General features: G+C 43.5%; 1 protein-coding gene across 2 annotated transcripts in view; it reads left to right on the forward strand.

Moving 5' to 3' along the window:
- Positions 1-18,687: 18,687 nt before the first annotated feature.
- Positions 18,688-21,414, forward strand: part of LOC138717583 (autophagy protein 5) — a 79,423-nt gene continuing 76,696 nt past the window's right edge. Inside the window, exons 1-2 of one of the 2 annotated variants that reach the window (XM_069851103.1) lie at positions 18,688-18,760; positions 19,300-19,460. In XM_069851103.1, the coding sequence (XP_069707204.1) occupies positions 19,353-19,460 (108 nt within the window). In that variant the 5' untranslated portion in view covers positions 18,688-18,760; positions 19,300-19,352. Of the gene's footprint in view, positions 18,761-18,912; positions 19,023-19,291; positions 19,461-21,414 lie in introns of those variants that run through there. The other variant, XM_069851104.1, reaches the window with a different exon arrangement.

Here is a 21,414-nt window from a genome sequence, read left to right on the forward strand (position 1 = left end):
TCACCCTGAGCTTGGTGACTCAAATGCATTACACGTTTCCTGGTTTAATAGTTCTGAAAAGCAGAGTTCATTTTCTTTTTCCTATAAATATAAGCTCTATTTTTTTATGTTAATAGATGTTGATGTTGAAAGTTTTCAATAATGCATTTCAATAGCAAACACAAACATCATTAGACAACTTCAGTCACATCCAGAGATCAACATGATGTCTATTTTTAGGCAAATACTAATGTTTTCTGTATAATTAATACCCTTGTACATAAAACCACACAGAACCACCTTCTGTAACTCAGATCCCTCCGTCTGAACCAAACACCTGAGAAAGAAATAACCTCTAATGTATTTTTTTTATTAAATTCAGATAGCACAGACACATTCTCGCTACCCAGGTGCCGCTGTTAGAATCTGAGCAGTACTAACCAAACCAATTCCTGACATTTCCCCAACCTCAACATGCCCTGTTGTCAATTACCTTCCCCTCAACACGCTCTGCCGCTCAGCTGCCCCGGTGCCACAGAGTCACTAGGTTGGAAAAGACCCACAGGATCGTTGAGTCCAACAATTCCCATCAATCACTAAACCATATCCCTCAGCACCTCGTCCACCCGTCTTTTAAACACCTCCAGGGAAGGTGACTCAACCACCTCCCTGGGCAGCCTGTTCCAGTGCCCAATGACCTTTTCTGTGAAAAACATTTTCCTGATGTCCAGCCTGAACCTCCCCTGGCGGAGCTTGAGGCCATTCCCTCTTGTCCTGTCCCCTGTCACTTGGGAGAAGAGGCCAGCACCCTCCTCTCCACAACCTACTTTCAGGTAGCTGTAGAGAGCAATGAGGTCTCCCCTCAGCCTCCTCTTCTCCAGGCTAAACAACCCCAGCTCTCTCAGCCGCTCCTCATAAGGCCTGTTCTCCACCCCCCTCACCAGCTTCGTTGCTCTTCTCTGGACTCACTCCAGAGCCTCAACATCCTTCTTGTGGTGAGGGGCCCAGAACTGAACACAGTATTCGAGGAGCGGTCTCACCAGTGCCGAGTACAGAGGGAGAATAACCTCCCTGGACCTGCTGGTCACGCCGTTTCTGTCACAAGCCCAGCTGCCTTCCCGGCCCCCTGGGCACAGGGCTGTCACGGCGCTTCCCCGGGCTGCGCGCAGCCTGTGTCCTCGCGAACCTCGAAGCGCTCGACGGTCACCGCTCAAGGGACACTTCGCCGGGCAGCAGCAGCTTTGGAGCGCGCTGCAGGAGAAGCGGCGCCGAGCTCCCTTTTCCCCATCCCGGGAGAGGCACAAACCCACAGCCCCGCTCCCGCCCGCCCGCGGGGGTCGCTCTTACCGCGGGGCCGGGGCTGCGGGGGCTCCGGGGGCTGCGGGGGCTGCGGGGGCTCCGGGGCCGGGGCCGCCGCGGGGCCGCTGCTCCTTCTTCGCGGGGCGCCAGCGGGGGAAGGCGGCGCGGCGCTTGGGCGCGGCGGGGCGGCGGCGGGGGGCGGCGGCCGCCCCCTCGGGCTCCGAATCCTCGGACTCGCTGCGGGCGAAGAGGCGCTGGAAGCCGCCGCGCCGCGCCATGTCGCGCCCGCAGCCCCGCCGGGGCTCGCTGGGGCTCGCGGCGGGCATGGACCGGGGCGGCGGTGGCGCCCGCCCGCCCCGCCGTATGCGCTTTAAGAGGGCGATCCCCTCCCTCGCTCCCTCCTTCCCTCCCTCCCTCCCTGCCACCGCCGGCCGCGTCGGTCCCTCCCCGCCGAGCCGGCCGCGGCCCCGCCGGTCGCGCAGGAAGGGAGCGGCCCGCGTGTGATCCGTGCCCAGGGTGCGCATTACGGGCCATTATCTTGTTATTGTTCCCTGACGAACCCTCGGGTGCCACCCGGACACGCGTGCGAGGCGCGGGGAAAGGCTGCGCGCCCGCTCCGCATCTCCCCGGACCCACCGCGCATCTCCGCATCCCTCCGGACCAACGCCGCATCCCCCCGGACCGAACCCATCCCCGCATCCCCCGGACCGACCCCTCATCCCCCGGACCAACCCCGCATCCCCCGGACCGAACCCATCCCCGCATCCCCCGGACCATCCCCGCATCCTTCTGGACCAAACCCATCCCCACATCCCCCCTGACCGACCCCGCAACCCCCCGGACCCACTCCGCATCCCCAGACCGAACCCATCCCCGCATCCCCCTGGACCACACCCATCCCCGCATCCCCCGGACCAACCCCGCATTCCCCGGACCAACTCCGCATCCCCCTGGACCAAACCCATCCCCGCATCCCCCTGGACCAAACCCATCCCCGCATCCCCCGGACCAACTCCGCATCCCCCTGGACCGAACCCATCCCCGCATCCCCCGGACCGACCCCGCATCCCCGCCCGGGGCTCCCCAGGAGCCGGCGCACCCCAAACCCTGCAGCGCTGCTTTTTGTCCCGGTGCCCGCGACATTAATTAATTGGCTGCTGATCCCTCTCCCGGGGAATAAATTGTCCCCGGCCGCCCTGCCGGTCCTCTGCCGCCGAGGAGGGCGAAGCGTTTCGTGGGGAGGCAGAGATTCCCTCGCTGGGGCTCGTGTCTCTGCTGCCTTGCGATGGGGAGGGTCATCTCGGGTCGCCTCGCACCAGCCCCTGCCAGGACCTGGTGGTCCCATGTGTCCCTCGGTGCCTTTAGGGATCTTCTCTTAGACGACCCTGAGGTCTTCTCCAGCTTTCCTTAGGGCGCTTGGCATTCTGTGCTGTCCTAAATCATAGCTAGCGAGCACGCATTTGTCTGGTAGAAGGAGATTTTAGCATGTTTTTCTCTTTCTGATTTTGCTTGCTACTAGAGACTGTAATTGTCTGCTAAATTACTGACGTGAAATAATTAAAATGTTGGTGCATGGAAAAAACTTCAAATTCGCTATTAAAAAATGGTCATAATCGGCCAATAATTGACAAATTAAGATGGATAAATTAATGCTGAGGTTTTTACAGCAAGAAGGCAAGGATGTGATCAAGGCAGGGGAAGACACAACACAGAGGGGGGTTTGCTGAGCAGCTTAGCCTCACCTGTACGACTGTCTTACCCGAAGCAGTGTGTACACCTGTATGAGGGGCAAATTCAGTTATTTTCCTGAGTTGTGTATAATTTACTTAGCTAGTGGTTACCTAAACAGATTAACCTATGAAGAAAGTGATTTTCCACAAAATTAAAAGAGGTGATCAGTCACGTGTGTCGTGTCAAAGGTGGGGAGAACTGGAAAGGTAGACAGTTGTACCCTCAGGAAATGTACAAAGGATCAAGAAAAATATGTCACTTTCAGTAAAGCAATTTATACAAGCACGGAAATAATAAAATAATAGAATCACAGAATACTTGAGGTGGGAAGGGACCTCTGGTCTAGTGCAGACCCCCTGCTCAGGCAGAGTCCGTAAAAGCAGTTTACTCAGGACCATGTCCATCTGGGTTTGAAGGACCTTCGAGGACAGAGACTGGATACCTGATGATGAAAGGTAGCATGCTGTCCTTGATGGGTGGTTAGGAAGAACGTACAAGGTCCTCTTTGCTGTACCTGGATAGGATTTTTGGACACTGACTACGCACTGTGAAGATCCAGATAGCTATACCTGTTCTCTTATTTTAGCCTAAAGTTGTTCCTATTTCCTTGACTAGAGATCCACAACTGGCATAACCATGGCATTTTATGGCATTCACTGATGAATAAGCCAGATAAATGCATTACTAAGTATTTGTACTACATTTTCATTTAGGTCTCAGTCATAATTGGGATTCTGTTGTGCCAGTGCAAAGGTGAATAAATTGGTGTTGGTGAGCCGCTCGGCCAAACAGCTCTGAAGAGAAAGGTGTCTGGGCCACTGGACAGTCCTGGCATCTCCTTTCTCTGCCACTGTACCCAATACGTACCCACAGGCCAGGCAGCCAAGGATATATTCAGCAGACCTGTGCTACTTCATTACACACACAAAAAGATATGTATGGCCAGAAACCATACAGTTTAAATCACAGAAAAGAAAAAAAAGGAAAAGTGGAAAGCGTGCATCTTTTCAAATCCTTTTAGATTTTCCTGGCAGGGTCTGGATCAGCATTAGCACCATAGAGTACCTAGAAGAAGTGCAAAGTTAAATATCTCTCTGGAACGACACATCTAAGAAATAAGCCTGCAACATCAGCTTTGAGGTGTCCAGCATTTGTGCTTTAGTGCTAACTTATACTACAAAATCCTGATACAGAAAAGTAGGTGAAGGGGATTTGGTTGATAATACTTGTTCAAACTTTGGCCAAAATTAAAGTCTGTGTGTTAAATTATGGCACAACACATGATCTCGATCCAAACAGATTTGTGGAGGCTCTCTACTTGTAGCAGTAGTTGTTCTTAAGCTTGTTTAGAAGATTTGGATCTCTTCTTTCAGGAAAGGCATTTTAAAGACCATTAGTTAAGACAAAAATCCATTAGAATTAGCCAGTCATTTAGAAAACTTTAAATGATGGTCATGTTTATGTCAGCCGCCCTGACACATGCAGTAGAACAAGTCGGTCTAGCTTTTTATCTAAACCAACAAAGTTTTGCAACAGTTCATAGTAATTCCTATCATAGAAAGGTATTATGCAACAAATTATCTTTCTCCTGTTTGGTTTCATTCCAACATGGTGAAAAAGAAGATGATTTGGTATCCAGATTAAACTTTATCATATTCAATATCCACTGAGCTTGAGTGCACACATTTTTACAGAAAACCCAGATATGTGCTAAATTTTAAATTACAATGAGAATCAGACAATTATGACTCAAAGTTTGTGAAGCTGTAACAGCAACTAAATGACACACAAGTTGAGATAACACTACTCAAATCATTGATCTCCCTTTTTTTTTGTTTCAAAACAGAAGTGCTGTTCTAATATAAAAATGTTTCAGTAAATGGCACAACATATGTGAGAAAAACAATTTGAAGCCCATAAGCAAATTATAGAAAAATGGGAATGGACTATCATCAACTCTAACACCAAATACTTACGTGCTGTTCCAATAAAGGTTGGAATTTTCCTCCAGAAACAGTGCTTTGAAATTCAGGTAATTCAGTGTCAGAATATATGAGGAGTGTTTTGGGTTCCCGCACTTCGGAGCTGGTGATACAAGAGCAATAAAGTATGCAGAGGCCAAAATCCTGCCTGTGTCCCACATAAAACACCCAAGACTCAAACTATAGTCCTGAAATCCCTCATTCATTTGACACCTAACCCTATCGGCACCTAAATTCTAGAAATGCCTCCCTGTTTGTCTTCAAAGTCCACCAGGTACTTACAGATTCACGGCTTCACGTGCCCAGAACTGCCTCAGTCTTCACAGACTGAGTGTTGGGTACCCGCTTCTTGTCTAAGTACAACAAGGAGCTACAAAATATACATTTCTCAATCCCCGATGCGACTCCCTGTGCTTGGCATATTTAGGTCTTGTTTAATACATGTAGTAATAGCATGGTCTGTACAAAATGCTGTACTGGATTCAATTTTTTTCCAGGAGTTCAAGGTACAATAATAATGACGGAAATGCTAGCTGTAATTCGGAAATGTCCTACCTATAAGGGGACATTCTACCTCACGGTTGTGTCACCACTAATGTTTTCTTTCTGTCCCAACAAGACTAGAGGCTCCCTGGCTACACTTGAAAAGAGTAGGAGTGAGCCCCACTCCATGCCTTGAGAAAAAAGGCATAAATAATGTCCTCAGTAAATTATCAAACATGGCAGGATGTGGGTGATCATTTCCTGGTGGTTAAAGACAGCCTGGAATAAAAAATGGAAAATGCTACTAAATATTATGACCAAGGAAAGCCAAGGCTAGGAATTAAATTAGCTCAGGAACATGCTAACCAGAAATGTAGCCAGAGAATCCAAGAGACCCTTAAAACAAAGAGCAGAGCAAAACCCCATAAAGATCAGCAAGTCACAGGGAACAACTTTGGAAAAATGGCAAGCACTGATCAAACGAGACTAGGACTAAGGAATCTGGAAGCAAGAGCCAGCGATTTCAGCTTCAACCAAGAAGTAAATTTGGAAGCCAAGAAGAATTTGTGGGATTGCCTTATGTACCTGGTACGTGGGGCAAAACATCAATCAGGCTCAAAGAGCCTTCACTTAGTCAGAGTTGTTGTTGTGCCAGTTGCCATGACTTACCTTGGTCTGTCTGGAGGACACACAGCCAGATTGCCTGGGGATGCACTCAGGGAAACACACAGGCACTGAAGCTGAAGTAGATGGAAGCACCTCAGGCTCTGAGGGCCATTTTGGAGTGGGGATGAATTTACATAACCTCATGCTCTGAATTTCTTCTTACTTGAACACATTGCATGATTATTTCGGGCAGTACTTTAGTTTTGTATGCTGGATGCTTTTGGTGTTGTTTTGAGGTGTCTCAATTCCATCATGGTCCAGTTTGGGTTCTTTGCCATTTAATGTCATCTGTGAGCCGGTACCTCTGTTGAAAGCATGTGATGCCCATCTCCTAGGTGCAAGTATTGATCAGATCAAATAAAAAATGCATCAAATAAAAAAACCACATGACCCTTGTTGGGGCAAGATTTCACCTTAATTCTTATGATAACTTTGACTTAATTTGTTATCCAGTTATTCTTAGATAGTTCTGCCAAAATTATTGATGCTGTAAGTTTATTCCTTAAACAAAGTGGTCCACAGCAGATAGGAGTGGGCAGGATTTGTAATGGAAAATTTAATTATTCAATTCCATATTAGTATGGTTTCTTATTCTTATTGTTGCTGTAATATACAAACAATTTATCTGAGCCTTTGAGAATCATATATATTTATAGACGGAAGGTGTGATATAGACCCCCCCTGCTACCCACGCACCTCCTGTCAGCTACTCAGAGAAGAGTCTTGCAACCTATCTTTGGCCTTTAAAGGGGCTTTGGCATTAGAATCCTTACAGTCTAAGGGAAAGAAACAAAATATGACATGGAGTTGTATAACTCTAGTACTTACCCATTAAAAGTGCCCCACAACATAGTCATGGTGTAGCCTGTGATCTTTAACTAGAACACGGAGTTTTCCAGTGCTATCCACAGCAGTCCTATTTCTTTTAATGTAGAAGTGAACTACTTCTGCGTTAGTTACTACCTCCATGTAATACTCCCACCATGATGCTAACAGGGAGAGTGCTCTGTTTGATTTTCATGCCAGCTAGGTGCAGTCCATGAGTTCGGGCAGATAGCCAAGGAGATTTCAGTTATGAAACTGTTCAAGAGCTCCCAGTGTAGAACATCACTTCTATTCTTGCTTGTATAATCACGGTAGTAATTTTCATTCCTTCTCCAATCATCTCACAGAAAACACTGTCCCACAGAAAACATTTATTTCAGGGGTTTTCTTCTCTATTACCTGCTTTAAGTACTTCTATCATTCTGTTCGTGACAAAGCAGTGCTACTGTTCTCTTAATGGAAATTGCTTTTCATTGAAGTGTCGTGTTGGTACCAAACCAGGATAACACATACATCCCACTTCAGTCTTGCTCTTAGTATCCAAATATTGCGTTCTTCTGGCCCCTGTAAAAGACTAATTTTTTCTCTGTACATTTTTCATCTCATAGTTTCTACAAAGCTTTCAATCTTTTGACTTGCCAGTTTGTATCAAGAATTTACATAAAGATTCTGTGTCTGGTCTCAAGCTGATGCTCAAATCTGTAAAACACTATATATGTGCTATGTTTTTCATACCAGCTCCCTTAATGTCAACTTTGGTTCGCTATGGCACTTGTTTGGAATCTGAGGTTTTTTCAATTAGTAGTTTTTTCCTTCCTGAAACTGTAACAAGAGAAGATAAAACAGCTACTAGAAAACAGCCTCTATAACTAGACTGAAACAAATGCTAGGGATGCTAGAGATGTTACTCAGAGGAAAGAACTTTCCGCATTGAGGCAAATTTTCTGTTTCTTTCTCATCTTAGTGGTCCTGTAGATTCTGTAGACAGAAACTGAGTGGGAGGTGGAAGATGCTGCTTCTCATGAGGGCAGGATGCTGTTGACTGGCAGCATTGTACTGCTCTGTGCATCAGGGCCTGCAGGGATTTTTAAAATAATAATAATTTTTTTAAAAAGTTAGTCCTAGCACTTTGCTTTCCTGAGGTCACATCTCACAATTTAAAGGTATACTGGCAAGACCACAAATAACTACAATTAAAAAATACCAACATTAGCATAATAATAAGGCATATAATATAATAGGAATATAATACTGGTAAATTGCTAATTTACTCCTTAATATCAAGATATGCTCATGTTTTCCTAAGCAGGGATAACTTTGCTGAAATTTATATCTTTAGAGGTTAATATTTTTTAGCTCTGTTTCTCTTTTTCTGTCTGGTTTCCCACTAATTATTGTGCTTTGTACTGCTACAGTATTATGGTTGCCCAAAATCTAGGCTATAGCTCCTGTTCTTCCTCTGCATTTTAATCTAAATTTTAATTATTCTGTAGGCTGAAATGAATTTGGAAATATGACCTTAGAGAATAATTTTAATTTAAGTTTGACTAAATCAGCAATGCTATTCTATTGTATTTTCATCATATTCTCATAAAAATCTGTCAGCCAGCATAGCTTCAAGTTAGGATATGATCTTTCTCTTTTAGTTTTTAAAAAGGCAGGCAGAAACTACTGTGAAATTTAAAACTTATTATTTTATAGAAATCCCAAGTATATTACTTTATCAGCAGCCTTGGAAATTATATGCATAATTATTGGTTGCTTATTATTATTTATACTAACTAACAGAAGAGGTGAGAAATGTACAAGCATGCAGGAAGGCAGGTCTCTATCTTCAGCAATTTATAGTCTAGAACTGAAATGCTCAAGATTGAAGTGTAAGCACAGCTGATGAAATTGCTATGGGATATGAGTGTCCTGTGACAAATCCAAGAACTATCCAGACTTCTGTAACCTAGTTCAGTTCTAAAGAATCTGCAATTAAATATTAAGCTGATCAAATGCAATTAAAAGTGTAACTGTTCCTATAGATAGTTCTATTCTCTCCAGATAATACAGCAGCATTACTAGGAAATTGAAACTGTCTGTGCTTGAGGACACTGTGAAATCCATCAGCCAGTGCCACTCTGTGCAGCCATCAGCTCTGCCCTCTTCACAGATGAATCTAAACCTTGCACCATCCCATTGAAATTATCCAGAAGAGGAGGTGTTGAAATGGCCTGACAAAGAAAACCAGTTATTGGAAGTCCCAGGGAGTAGAAGCACGAAGTGGTGTTGCTGCATTTGCTTTTCCCATGATAATCAGTTGCAATCCCAGAGAATAAGGGTGTAATATTTAAAACAAGCACAGAGAGTGACTGTGAGAATGCAGGTCAGTGAATTTCTACTGTCGATAAACAATAATTAGGGAGTTATCTACTTGCTGGTCTACAAAAAAAGTATGATAGAGAATGAGTAAGCTGAAATTTATTCAGTCTTTGTAGCCATGCCCTTCCCAATTGGTTATCAAGGAAACTATATACTTCCAAGCTGAGAGAAAAAAGCTGTCACAGACCAAAAGAAAGAGTTAGAATAATGAATATGAGATGAAACAAGTTCGGAGGAATTCTTACAGGCTGAAGGACACAAACAAACGGACACTGTCTTTAAAGGACCTTGTGAGAAGATGAGAAACAAAGTAACAAGGAGGAACAGGACAGATCTAAGAAATGGAAAAATAAGATGAAAAAGTAGAACGAGATAGAAAAGCAGAACACATCAAGGCACAAAACCAATTGGTTTTAGCCAGTCATATGTATAGTTTAGGCACGTGAACAAGTAGCAAAACCCAATCACTGTAAAATAAACGGCGCATGTTTTACTAACTAACATATATAAAGAAGCCATTAAGCCTAAAAAGGGGTCTTCTGTCCATCAGACAGGAGTTTGTGCCTCAGTCCCCTCAATCTAGCAATGGACTTTCCCAAACACCTCTAATAATATTGTTCTTATTTAAAATATTTATTCATAGAACACCAGCTTGGAAGGAAACTCAAGGATTATCTGGTCCAACCTTACTTGGCAGAAGTATGGTCTAAACAAGATGGCCCAGCACTCTATCCAGATGAATCCTAAAAGTGTCCAGTCTACCACTTCCCTGGGGAGATTATTCCAATGGCTGATTCTTACAATGGTGAAAAATTTTCCTCTTGTGTCCAATCAGAATCTGCCCAGGAGTAACTTGCACCCAATACCCCTTGTCTTTTCTTCTGTGACTCCTTGTGAAAAAGGAGTCTCCATCTTCTTTGTAGACACCCTTTAAATACTGGAACACAGTGATAAGGTCTTTCCTAAGCCTTATTTCTCAAGTCTGAACAAACCCTTCAGTTCTCTCAGCCTTTCCTGATGTGGAAGAATTCCTAGTCCTTTGATCATCTTTGTGGCCCTTCTCTAGATCCTCTCCAACCTGTCTACAACATTTTTGTATAGCAGGAACCAAAACTGAACACAGTATTCTAGGTGTGGCCCAACAAGTGCCTAGTAGGGTGACTTCTTTATCTCTGCTGGTGATGCCATTGTTGATGCAACCCAGCATCCTGTTGGCTTTCTTTGCTCCAGCAGCACACTGTTCACTCATACTGAGCTTGTTGTCCACAGGAACCCCAGGTCCCTTTCTGCAGAGCTGCTTCCCACTTGGGTAGATCCCAGCCTCTAACTATAATTGCACCATTACCATATGTTTCTGCTCACCTATCTGGCCCCAATTGTGGCGAGACCTTGAGCAGGTCAAAGATAAATGCTGTCCTCTAAGTTGTGGTAAAGGGGCCAAGGTATTGTTCCTTTATCATCCTACCAGCCAAGGAGATAGGCTCAGTAGATGAGGATGCATCTTGCAGATCAAAGCCAGTGTGACTGGTGTCACAGGCGGGGCCTTTGGCTTTTGTGCCCATCGACTGTCTTCTGGGAGTAAAGACTGGTGGGGAGTGGTGGCACCTGCATGAGAAAGAGAGGCAAGAGCATTTTTCCCAACAGTCTTGCTAGTCTATTGAGAAAGTCTATTGAGAAAGGCTCCATCAGGGTATGGAGATCAAAGCCTAAAAAAAATTGGAGAAACGGGTTTACTTTAAGTTACTAAGAGAAGTGAGGAAAGTATGTAGCAGAGTAAAGATCCAGACTTCAGGACAGTGGATTTCAGTTTGGTGAAGCAACAGGTAAGCATAAATCCCTAGGGAGCCAAGAAAGAAAAATATCCCATTAGAGCTGATCTTCAGGAAAAATATCCCTGAAGCGCAAGAATGGTCCACTGTGATTGCACAAGAAGATGGGTAGTTATGACAGGCCATGTTGGCTAAAAACGGAATTTCTAGCTGAACTCAGACACAGAAAGGAAGCAAGAAGGAAATGAAAGCAGGGACATGCTACCAGTACATCTACTAGTGTCACTCAGGCCTGCAAGAGTCCAATCAGGAAAGCCAGGCTGGGGTTGAAACCACCAGGGAATATAGAGGGCAACAAGAAGGACTTCTGCAGGTGAGCAGCCTCAGAAGAAAGATGAAGAACAATGTAAGCTCACTGTTAAATAGTGCAGGGAAGCTAGAAAGAATCTAGTGACAAACTGTGTAGAGAAGGCTGAGGTACTTAATGCCTTCTTTGCCCTGTTTTTTACTGGCAAAGCCAGGTTTCCATGCCAGGTAGCAAGCTGGAGGAAATTAGGTACTACCCACCATACAGGAGGATCTACTTAAGGAGAATTTAAGTCATTCTGGACATGGGACTAGAAGAGATTAATCCATGGAAGCTGACATGGCTGATGTCTTTGTGAGGCTCCTCTTTATCATCTTTGAAAGGCTACGGCAACTATGGGAAGACCCCAGTTGCTGGTAAAAGGCAGATGTTACATGAATATTCAAAAAAGCCGTGAAGGAAGACCTACAACCTGGTCAGCTCCTGGGAAAATTAAGGAACGAGTCCTCTCCATTTCAGGCACATGAAGGACAGAAGGATGAATGGAATCAGCCAGCAGAGATTTGGCAAGGTCAAATCATCCTTGACCAACCTGATCGCCTTCTATGATGAAATGGCTGGCTCTGTGGATGAGAATTACAGATGTGGCTTATCTGAAGCAAGACTTTCAATAGAGCCTTTCATAGTATACTAAACTGAAGAGATGTGGACTAGATGGGTAGACTGCAAGGCAGATGAAAAACTGGCTGGACTGCTGGGCTCAGAAAGCAGTGGTTAATTGTTCAAGATCTAACTGGAAACTGGTTACTAGTGGCATTCCTCCAGCGTGAATACTAGGGCCAGTGCCATTTAACATTTTTATTGTTAATGACAATAAAGGACAATGAACTGCAATGTACATTTGTTGGCTTTTTGGATAATAAAAACTGGGAGGGGGAGTGGCTGCTATGCTGGAGGGCTGAGCTGCCACTCATGGAGATCCCAGCAAACAAATGGAATGAACCAGTGTAAAAATTATGGAGTTCAACAGAGGCAAAAGCAAACTCCTGTGCAGTAGTGAAGGCTAAACATACAGTGGGCTATGTTAGACACAGTGTAGGCAGTGAGTCAAGTGATTGTTTCCCCCTTATTCAGCACTGATGAGGCCACTGGTAATTACATTTCCTATGGAACATGATAGATTTCAGGGCTCATAAATTTTTTCCTCCATCAACACTAATATCCATCCTATTTTATATGCATGATGTGCTTATTTTTTTCCTGGGAAATCAGAGTAATTTAACAACTAGCACATAAAACGGTTGCGCAAATACAACAAAGAGGCAAAAAGAAAGAACTCGTATCCAATATTAATTTTAAATTCACTAAAAAGTCTTTGTAAATTTAAAATTTCTTATTTCATTAATGGATAAATAAAGTTATCAGAGTTTCAGAACTTGAGGTGTCAAGACTTACTACAAAACCATCAAAGAGACACTGGAATCACTAAGAATAATTCTTTCACTGAGTAAAGCTGCTGAAGATCATCCAGTCATAACACAAAAAATTATTTTGTCCGGAATAGAGAAATCCTGTATTTTATTACATATCACTAGTATTTCCTTTCAGAAAGCTGAGAAAGAAACTGTCGTCTATGCAGTTATGTTCAGGTGTAATTGACACACATCGTTAGTTTTACTGAGAATAGAAAATTACTTTTCTGCGGCTGTGGTGACTTGTATGGGCAGGGAATATGGCTGCTGTACCTACACCACACTTAGTACTGTGTCATCGAAGAACCCATATGATATTTGATAATTTATTGCAATAGTATGTCATCTTTCATAAGATGGCCAGTAGACAAAAAGTTGTAATGAATATGTGTAGATTACAGTGTCTAACTCAAACGCTTTAAATGATTCAATATAATGTAGTAAAGAAATTAAATCCTTATTGAAAGAATTTTAATACAATGCTGTACAGCAAGGAGTCTTCTTACCAAGATGTAAAAGATTACTTGTCAATAAACAGCATTTAATGCTAGTTTCAGTTCTGGGAGTTCCTAAGTACTGGATGATGCATGGTTGCCTAATGTCTTCTCGTACGAAGGACTGGCCTGCCCTTGTCTCAGAAGTTGACATCCCAACAGCATTGACAGGAGATTTCTGTTCAGATTAAGGGTGAAAAATCTTGCCAAAAATAAACAACCTAAAGGCTGTTCCAATAGCCAAACAGCACAGGATTATTATATTTTTGTTTTACTTCCTGGCCATGCTATGATTCAGCACTAAGACAGTGGTGAACCTCCATCATAAATGGCTAAATTTATGTATCAAACATACATAAAGCTAATCCTGTCACATACGGATAGTGCCGACAAAGCCATTAACCTTTCTTTGTTTCAGGATTCCCAACAGAAAAAAATTGCAATCACTGAGAATCATCATCCTACTGCCTTTTGAATACAAGACACTCCTCTTTGATAAGTGGCAATACTTGACAGAGAAAGTATTACTTAGTTAACATGCACAGGGATAAGAATTTCACTAAAGGAGTAAATGGCTGTTGGCATTTTTAATGCATTAAAAAAGAAGAAAGCTTGTGGTCTGATTTACGTTCATATGGAATCTCCATGCATACATATTGCAAAATCTTTCAAAATGGTGATTTTTCAAAAGTAATTTTTTTCTTCCACAAGCATATAAATTAAAATTGTATCTGGAAAACATGCACCATCAGATGTGGTACTTGTGTCTTGTAATATTTCCAGACAGGTCTGGGATGAATGAATCAGCTTCTCATGTAATTAATCAAATTAATTCTTACTGTGAGTAGGTAGCAATGAACTATTTAGCTACATATAAATAGCAGCATTATGAGTTTCATTTGACTCTTACTCACTGCTGCATGTTAAAAGGCATGTATAATGATTCTCACAATCTGTTTTGTTTACACACTCAAAAGACAATAGCTAAGAAATTAAAACAAAATATGTTTTGCTTTCTATTGAAAACTGTTAGGGAAATTAAGGGAAAATACTAATGGTTATGCTAATCAGTTCCTTGTAAAGCAACACTGGAATAAGTTAAGTTTCACATATGTGTGTGTGTCCTGCCATTGATTTAATGGAGTCAGGATTTTACACAAAGAGGAACCAGGCCTGAATAAAAGGATTTTTTTTGTCCACCTGCCAGGGTTCTTTGTTAGCCGAATGAATAATCCTTATTTTGTGTTTACGTAGGTGCCGTAAAATACCAGTTCTATGGAAGCAGCAATAAATTTGTTTCACATAATCAAAGCAACAGATATCAGTTATCCCAGCTATAGCAAATTATACAGGGAAATACCATTTCACATTTTATTTCAGGTAACTTTTCAGCAATGAAACATTGGTGTAACTTGCCTTCACCAACGTGATCTATAATAATTCCGCATCTACTCCTGCTTTGAGAAGGGGTGTTGGCCTAGAGGTCAGGAAAGGACTCCAAAGGTCCCTTCCCATCTAAATTATACACTGATTCTGTTTACAAATCTTCATCCCCACTACCATTACACAAAAACATAACTGCCCACAAATATGTAAATAATCTGTTCCATTTATCTTCTTTCTGCTAGAATTAATGCATCTTTAATTATAATCTTTTTCTTTACAAGCATCCTCACATTCCATACGTACTCACTAACAGGTGTTTTGATTCGAGTTCCATTAGGCAATGACTCACTGTGTATTGTCTGATGATGAAGTTTAAAATGGGGGAGTACTGCTTGAGGATCTTTAGAACTGGAAATATGTTTAATGAGCTTTTCCTCTTCCAGCTTAGGACCCATTCTGCTGAGTGATGATGCAACTTAAAGCATAAGATAGCAATGTGGAAACCAATATGACAAAGAAGGTACTTCTTTATTGTAATCGTTTTGACTTTTCATCCTAGCAATTCTTTTTAATGTTTGTATTCATTATTTATAGTCATATTAATATCAAAGTTGGCATTCATTTCAGGTTTGCTCTATTAGTTCAGTAGTTACACTACTTTTCATATGCTTACCTACAACCAAGTTCATCTCAGTAGCAGGGGCCCATTTACCTGTAGAACTATTGACTTTATAATTTGCATATAATATAATAATGCCCAGATTTTACAATGTATCTTACAGCATCTGTGCCTGGTAACTATATCAGCGGTTTGCTAGGATGTTTAAATAGGAAGATACTCTACATAGCAAGTTATCTTGTTTTGTAAATTACTGTGTTTATTCTCATCTCAGCATCCTGTATCCAGATCAAGCAAAAGACTTGAGCACTCAGTAGTATTTACTCTTCAGCCTATGGAGAGGAATCTCTATGCTGACTCAAGTCAGTGCCTATGTTGCTTACATTATTCATGAGAGAATAATGCAAAAGTAAATGTTTAATCTGTTTGGTAGCTGTCATTAGTAATTGACAGAATACTGAGCATATGCATACTATTAGTATTATTGCTAATAGCAGTGCTTGCAGGCTTCTTCCTGCTCATGGGGAAAAAATGAGTGGGAGCAGTTGTGCCAATGTACCATTACCTGTTGTGATGCTTTTAGAATGATCAGTCAAACCCTCAGCACTACCAAAACCACCCTTTCTGACAAAAGTAGTTTGAGGACTCATAGGTGGAAAGGACAAAGAATAAACCTGTGGTTCTCCTTGATTTCCTGTATGGAAATACAGATGTGCAAAGCTTTCTGAAAGTTTGCATATATTGTAACCAGAGCAAATTACTTTTTGTAGTGGTGCTGGCACCTCACAGCAGCTCCACCAGTCAATGCATCTTCATCAGACCAGTTTCAACAGATCTGTAACAGCATTAATGAGGTGCCTTGCAGAAATCCAGAGAGAAGCAATGGCCAGTACTTGTGGGATGGATGCCTTTGTAATTGTGGAATCAGTTCTGCACAGGTCTCCATGGAAGTGGCCTTCCGCATCCAGAAGTTTCTGCCATTCCAGGTCCACAAGGCAGTCATTTCCACATTGTCCTTACTACTTAAACTGTTGTGAGTGCAGAGAAATACTTCTTCAGGAACCCCTCCCCTTCCATCACCTTGGTGGAAGCATGACCTTTAGAGGTGCTGTCCAGAATGTTCACCCAAGGCAATTGTAAGTTGACTGTATTTAGGAGGATGAGGGAACTGGTCACTTGACAGCCTAAAGCCCCTGCAATATAGCATGTGCTATGTGCCATCTTCCCCTGTGCTTTAGGGCAGACCATACCAAATATGAAGTTTGCTCCAGGTATATACCAGTTTACTTGTGTTTTCTTTTTTAGTCATGTGTCAGAAAAAAACTTGGAGAGAAGACAGGGTAAGTTTCACCGTGTACATTCCAAATTACAGAATTGCCACTGCTAAACTTTTTGCATATAGAGCATTAACAAAAAAAGTTTGGGTTTTTTTCTAGTAATTTATAATAGGGATCGTGTTTGGAACATTATGTTTCATCAAACAGGTTATCATGACTGGACAAAAATAAAACACGCTTTTCAGATGGCTAAAAAAAAAGGTAAAATTCCCCAAATCATACGGTTGAATCAGCAACATAAAAATTCATTAAAATGCCCGGCTTTGGGCAAAATCCGCAAAAAGTCAGCGATAACTGTAGATAGTTCTTGAATTCCTTAAGACACCTTCAGCAGCAGCAGCCACTACGTGACATCTGGTGGCCACACGCCAGCATAGCAAGAACATGGCACTACTGAAATTGCAGTGTGCCATCCACATCAGGCAAACCCACATTTTACCAGTTTTATTTCAAATGTTAACTGCGAAAATATTGGTTGTGATAAATTTGCTACAGTTGTAGGTCATGCCACAGAAGAACCAACTTTGACAACTGCTAGCGTGTGACACATGCTAGGAAGGAATGTCTGATACATCTTTTCCTTGAAATTATAACACTGTTGCACTTCAAAAGTGCTGTACTTCCTGTAAAATCATAAAATCATTGAGGCTGGGAAAAACGTCCAAGATCATTCAATACAACTGTCAGTTGCAAGACATAGAGATGGGGATTTGCAGAGCAACAGAACTGCCATAGATGTTGTTTAAAATGCAGAGATGGCATTCACTGTGAACTTGCACCCTCTGGGCCAATAAAAACTGGTCCAGAGTGATGCTGTGATGAATGAAAGATGTTTCTGGTGGCAGCAGCTACTCCTCACCCTCCTGTGATCGTGGCATAACAGCATGCCGTATAAAATCTACTAAATAAAAAAAGGAAAAGGGAATCATAGAATCAGAATGCCTTGGGCTGGAAGACACCTTAAAGATCATCCAGTTCCAATCCCCTACCATGAGAATGGCCTGCAACGGCCTCAAGCTGCACCACGGAAGGTTCAGACTGGATATCAGGAAAAAATTTTCATAGGAAGGGTCACTGGGCACTGGCAGAGGCTGCCCAGGGAGGTGGCTGAGTCACCATCCCTGGAGGTGTTTAAAAGATGGGTAGACAAGGTGCTCAGGGACACGGCTTAGTGGCAGATAGGAATGGCTGGACTCTGTGATCATAGAATCATAGAATAATCAGGTTGGAAGAGACCCACCGGATCATCCAGTCCAACCATTCCTATCAAACACTAAACCATTCCCCTTAGCACCTCGTCCACCCGTGCTTTAAACACCTCCAGGGAAGGTGACTCAGCCACCTCCCTGGGTAGCCTCTGCCAGTGCCCAATCACCCTTTCTGTGAAGAATTTTTTCCTAATGTCCAGCCTAAACCTCCCCTGGCGGAGCTTGAGGCCATTCCCTCTTGTCCCGTCCCCTGTCACTTGGGAGAAGAGGCCAGCACCCTCCTCTCCACAACCTCTTTTCAGGTAGCTGCAGAGAGCAATGAGGTCTCCCCTCAGCCTCCTCTTCTCCAGGCTAAACAACCCCAGCTCTCTCAGCCGCTCCTCGTAAGACAAGAGGTCTTTTCCAGCCTGGTGATTCTACGATTCTATGAACAACCCCAACTCCCTCAGCCTGTCCCCATGGCAGAGATGCTTCAGCCCTCCGATCGTCTTCGTGGCCCTAGGGGAACAATGGGGCAAGAGATAACAGAAAGCCTAAGCGGTTACACTGTGCTAAAGATCCTCAGAAGAGCATTTAAACCCGCAAACACCCACCCTGCTGCCGCAGCCTCCTCACCGCCCTCAGCCCCGCCACCCGCTCCGAGGTTGAGACCCCGCCTCTCGCTCCGCTTCCGGTTTCCGGCGGGAGGAGGGGGCGTGGCGAGGCCGGCGTGGCCTGTGCTGGGGGCGGGGCCTCGGTGAAGGGGGCGTGGTCCGTGCTGGATGGGGGCGTGGCCTCAGCGAGAGGCGTGGCCTCGGCTCAGTTCCTGCCTGGCGCGCGCTGGTGGCGCGGCGGAGGTAACGCGTGCCCCGCCCCCCTCCTTCCCCCCCCCCCCAACCCCCGTCCCCAACTTCCCGCGCGGGCGGGAGCTCCCCGGGGAGAGCGCGCGCCGCCGCCCCTCGCCGTTCTCCTAGCGGCCGATCACGGCGCTGCTGAATCACCCCGGGCGGCCGGCGGGGAGGGCTGACAGACAGACAGATAGATAGAGAGACAGGCAGACGGACAGACAGCCCCACCCCTCGGGGCCTGGCCACTAGGCCCCCAGCCCCTCGCCCCGCGGTAAAGCCGGCGCCCCGGGGGTGGCGGGGGACGGGCCCTTGAGGGTCGGGGCGCGGTGGGGGCTTAGGAGACGCTGATTTAGTCGCCGCCCGCCCTGTGTTTGTAGCTGGGAAAGCGTCAACTCGGAGGCCTTGATTCCTCGCGCTTTTTGTACGCAAACTGCTGCGTTTAAGGTCTTGGTTTGCGGGAGAGCAGTGAGGGGAAACCTTTCAGCGAGGCGAGTTTTACTTGCGGGTGTGCTGACCTTTTCCTTTTTGGGGGGGCAACAGGGTTGCAGCTCTAGCAGAAGGAACGAGCTGATCTACATGTGCTTCACTGTCCATTGGAAGAATGACAGATGACAAAGATGTACTTCGAGATGTGTGGTTTGGACGAATACCTACCTGCTTTACTCTGTATCAGGACGAGATAACTGAGAGGGAAGCTGAACCTTACTATGTGAGTATTACAAAAGCAGTCACAGGTACTCCAATGCCATAGTTATGGTTGTTTCCTTCATTGTCATAATTTGTGCTGCTATGTGTTGTGGTAAAAAACACCAACGCGTTTTTTCTTCTTATGCTTGGTCCCTTCTGAAAGTAAACCCTATGACCGCTCTGTGTGGTACATCTCTTTTTACAGCAGTTTCAAAACTTTAAGCTTCTTTCACCAGTGAGATGAACTTATCACAGAAAATTAAGATCTTTAAAAAATTATGAAAAAGTCAATAAGTAACTAGGTACAAGGGGCAGGTTCTACAGGTACTCATGATGAGTTTGTATGTTCTTGGATAATGACCAGAAGATGAGAGAGAAAAATTTTCTATTCCCTTAGAACCGAAATAACTTTGGTCATAGCTTTGTGCAGTCTTAAACACAAATATCAGGTTTTTTTGTGACACAAAACTCATAGTGAACACTGGCTCCAACACTCCTGATTATGGACTTTTCCTACTAGTTTTCTTTTCTTTAAATGCTAGCAGCTGTGAAAGATACAGCTATAGGAAAAACAGCTACAGTGTCTGAACTGGATTGTTTTGATGATAAAAGTGAGGGTAATGAATATATTTGAATTGTAACTTGGAAGAGCCTTCTGTAATCATGTGGCACTTATTTATAGCATGCTCAGCAGTTTTCATCCTTTCAGCATCTAATAGATATTTGGTTGATAGAGAATGTTAGCTGACTTAGGGAAACTTAAATTTGAAACATAACAAGTATGTGGGAGGAATATCTTGTACTATGAGTTTTTACGTGATTCTGAAATCCTTAAATCTTGCCACATCCTATTCTGCTCTTTTTGAAAATATTGCTGGATAGAACTATTTTTTCTTCTGTATTTAATAGCATATTTATGTCATCGGCTTTCTCATTTACAGTTGTTCCGTGGGTTTTTGAAACCTTAAAGCATTAATGCTTTTCATTTAATAATGACAGCGCTCATCTTCCCCTATTCTAATTTCACCATTTGTAAAACAGAAGCATTTTTACTTCTTGCAGTTAACCTATTGCATCTGAGCTATCTGGAAGTCTGATTTAAAATTTTTTTTTACATATACATGTAAGTTTAAATATGTATTTATATATTGTATAAAAGTTACGTAAAAGGTATATGTTTAAATACAGAGAGACGCAGTCCTGATCTGTTTAACATCAGCATGGATATCCTGAAACCATGTTATCTTCATGGTGTGGAAAACTTTCTAAGCCAGGGTGGTAGTTTTAAGATGATAGGGTTTCTTTTATTTACTCTACTTGGAAGTGTGCACAAAAATTCTCATGGCTCGATTCTCTATTTCTGCAAAATCTAGTCATTCACTAATTGCAACTCTAAAATTTTAGCTTCTTCCTTTTTCAGGTCACATTGAAGTTGATAATATAGCTTTGCTTCTCAAAGAGACCAAAGATTTACAATAGTGAAAGGTACAATAACAAAGCTAAATCCTGGTTTAGTTCTCATGGTTTTGGAGTGCATCTGCGTTAATGTTTTTGTTCAGATTTGGAGTGCATTTTTGAAGCAAGTCTTCCCCCTTTCCACTTGCTGTGCCCAGGTTTGCATCATGCAGCAATCTTGTAGCCCACAAGTTGAATCATTTTCACGTGAAACTGAAGCAGATGATGTGCTTCAGCTGCTGATGGGTATTTAGTACGTGGGGTCAAACTGGAGCTAACTTGAAGTAAAAAATGTATATGTAGTGAACATTCCCAGCCCTCAACACCAGCTGTTCAGCTTTGTCTTGTCTTATCACGTCTCAGTACTTCTTAATATAGATAGAACCTCTGTGTTCCAGACTGCCTTCCATAAACGGGAAGGCTGCATGGAAAGGAAATACTGGCATCATTATGTTAAGGGGGGATGAGAATGCTGCTCTGAGAAATGTGCTTTAAAGGGGAGGAAGACAGAACTGGAGGGT

This window comes from Phaenicophaeus curvirostris, chromosome 2 (assembly GCF_032191515.1).
Source record: "Phaenicophaeus curvirostris isolate KB17595 chromosome 2, BPBGC_Pcur_1.0, whole genome shotgun sequence".
Taxonomy (NCBI): domain Eukaryota; kingdom Metazoa; phylum Chordata; class Aves; order Cuculiformes; family Cuculidae; genus Phaenicophaeus; species Phaenicophaeus curvirostris.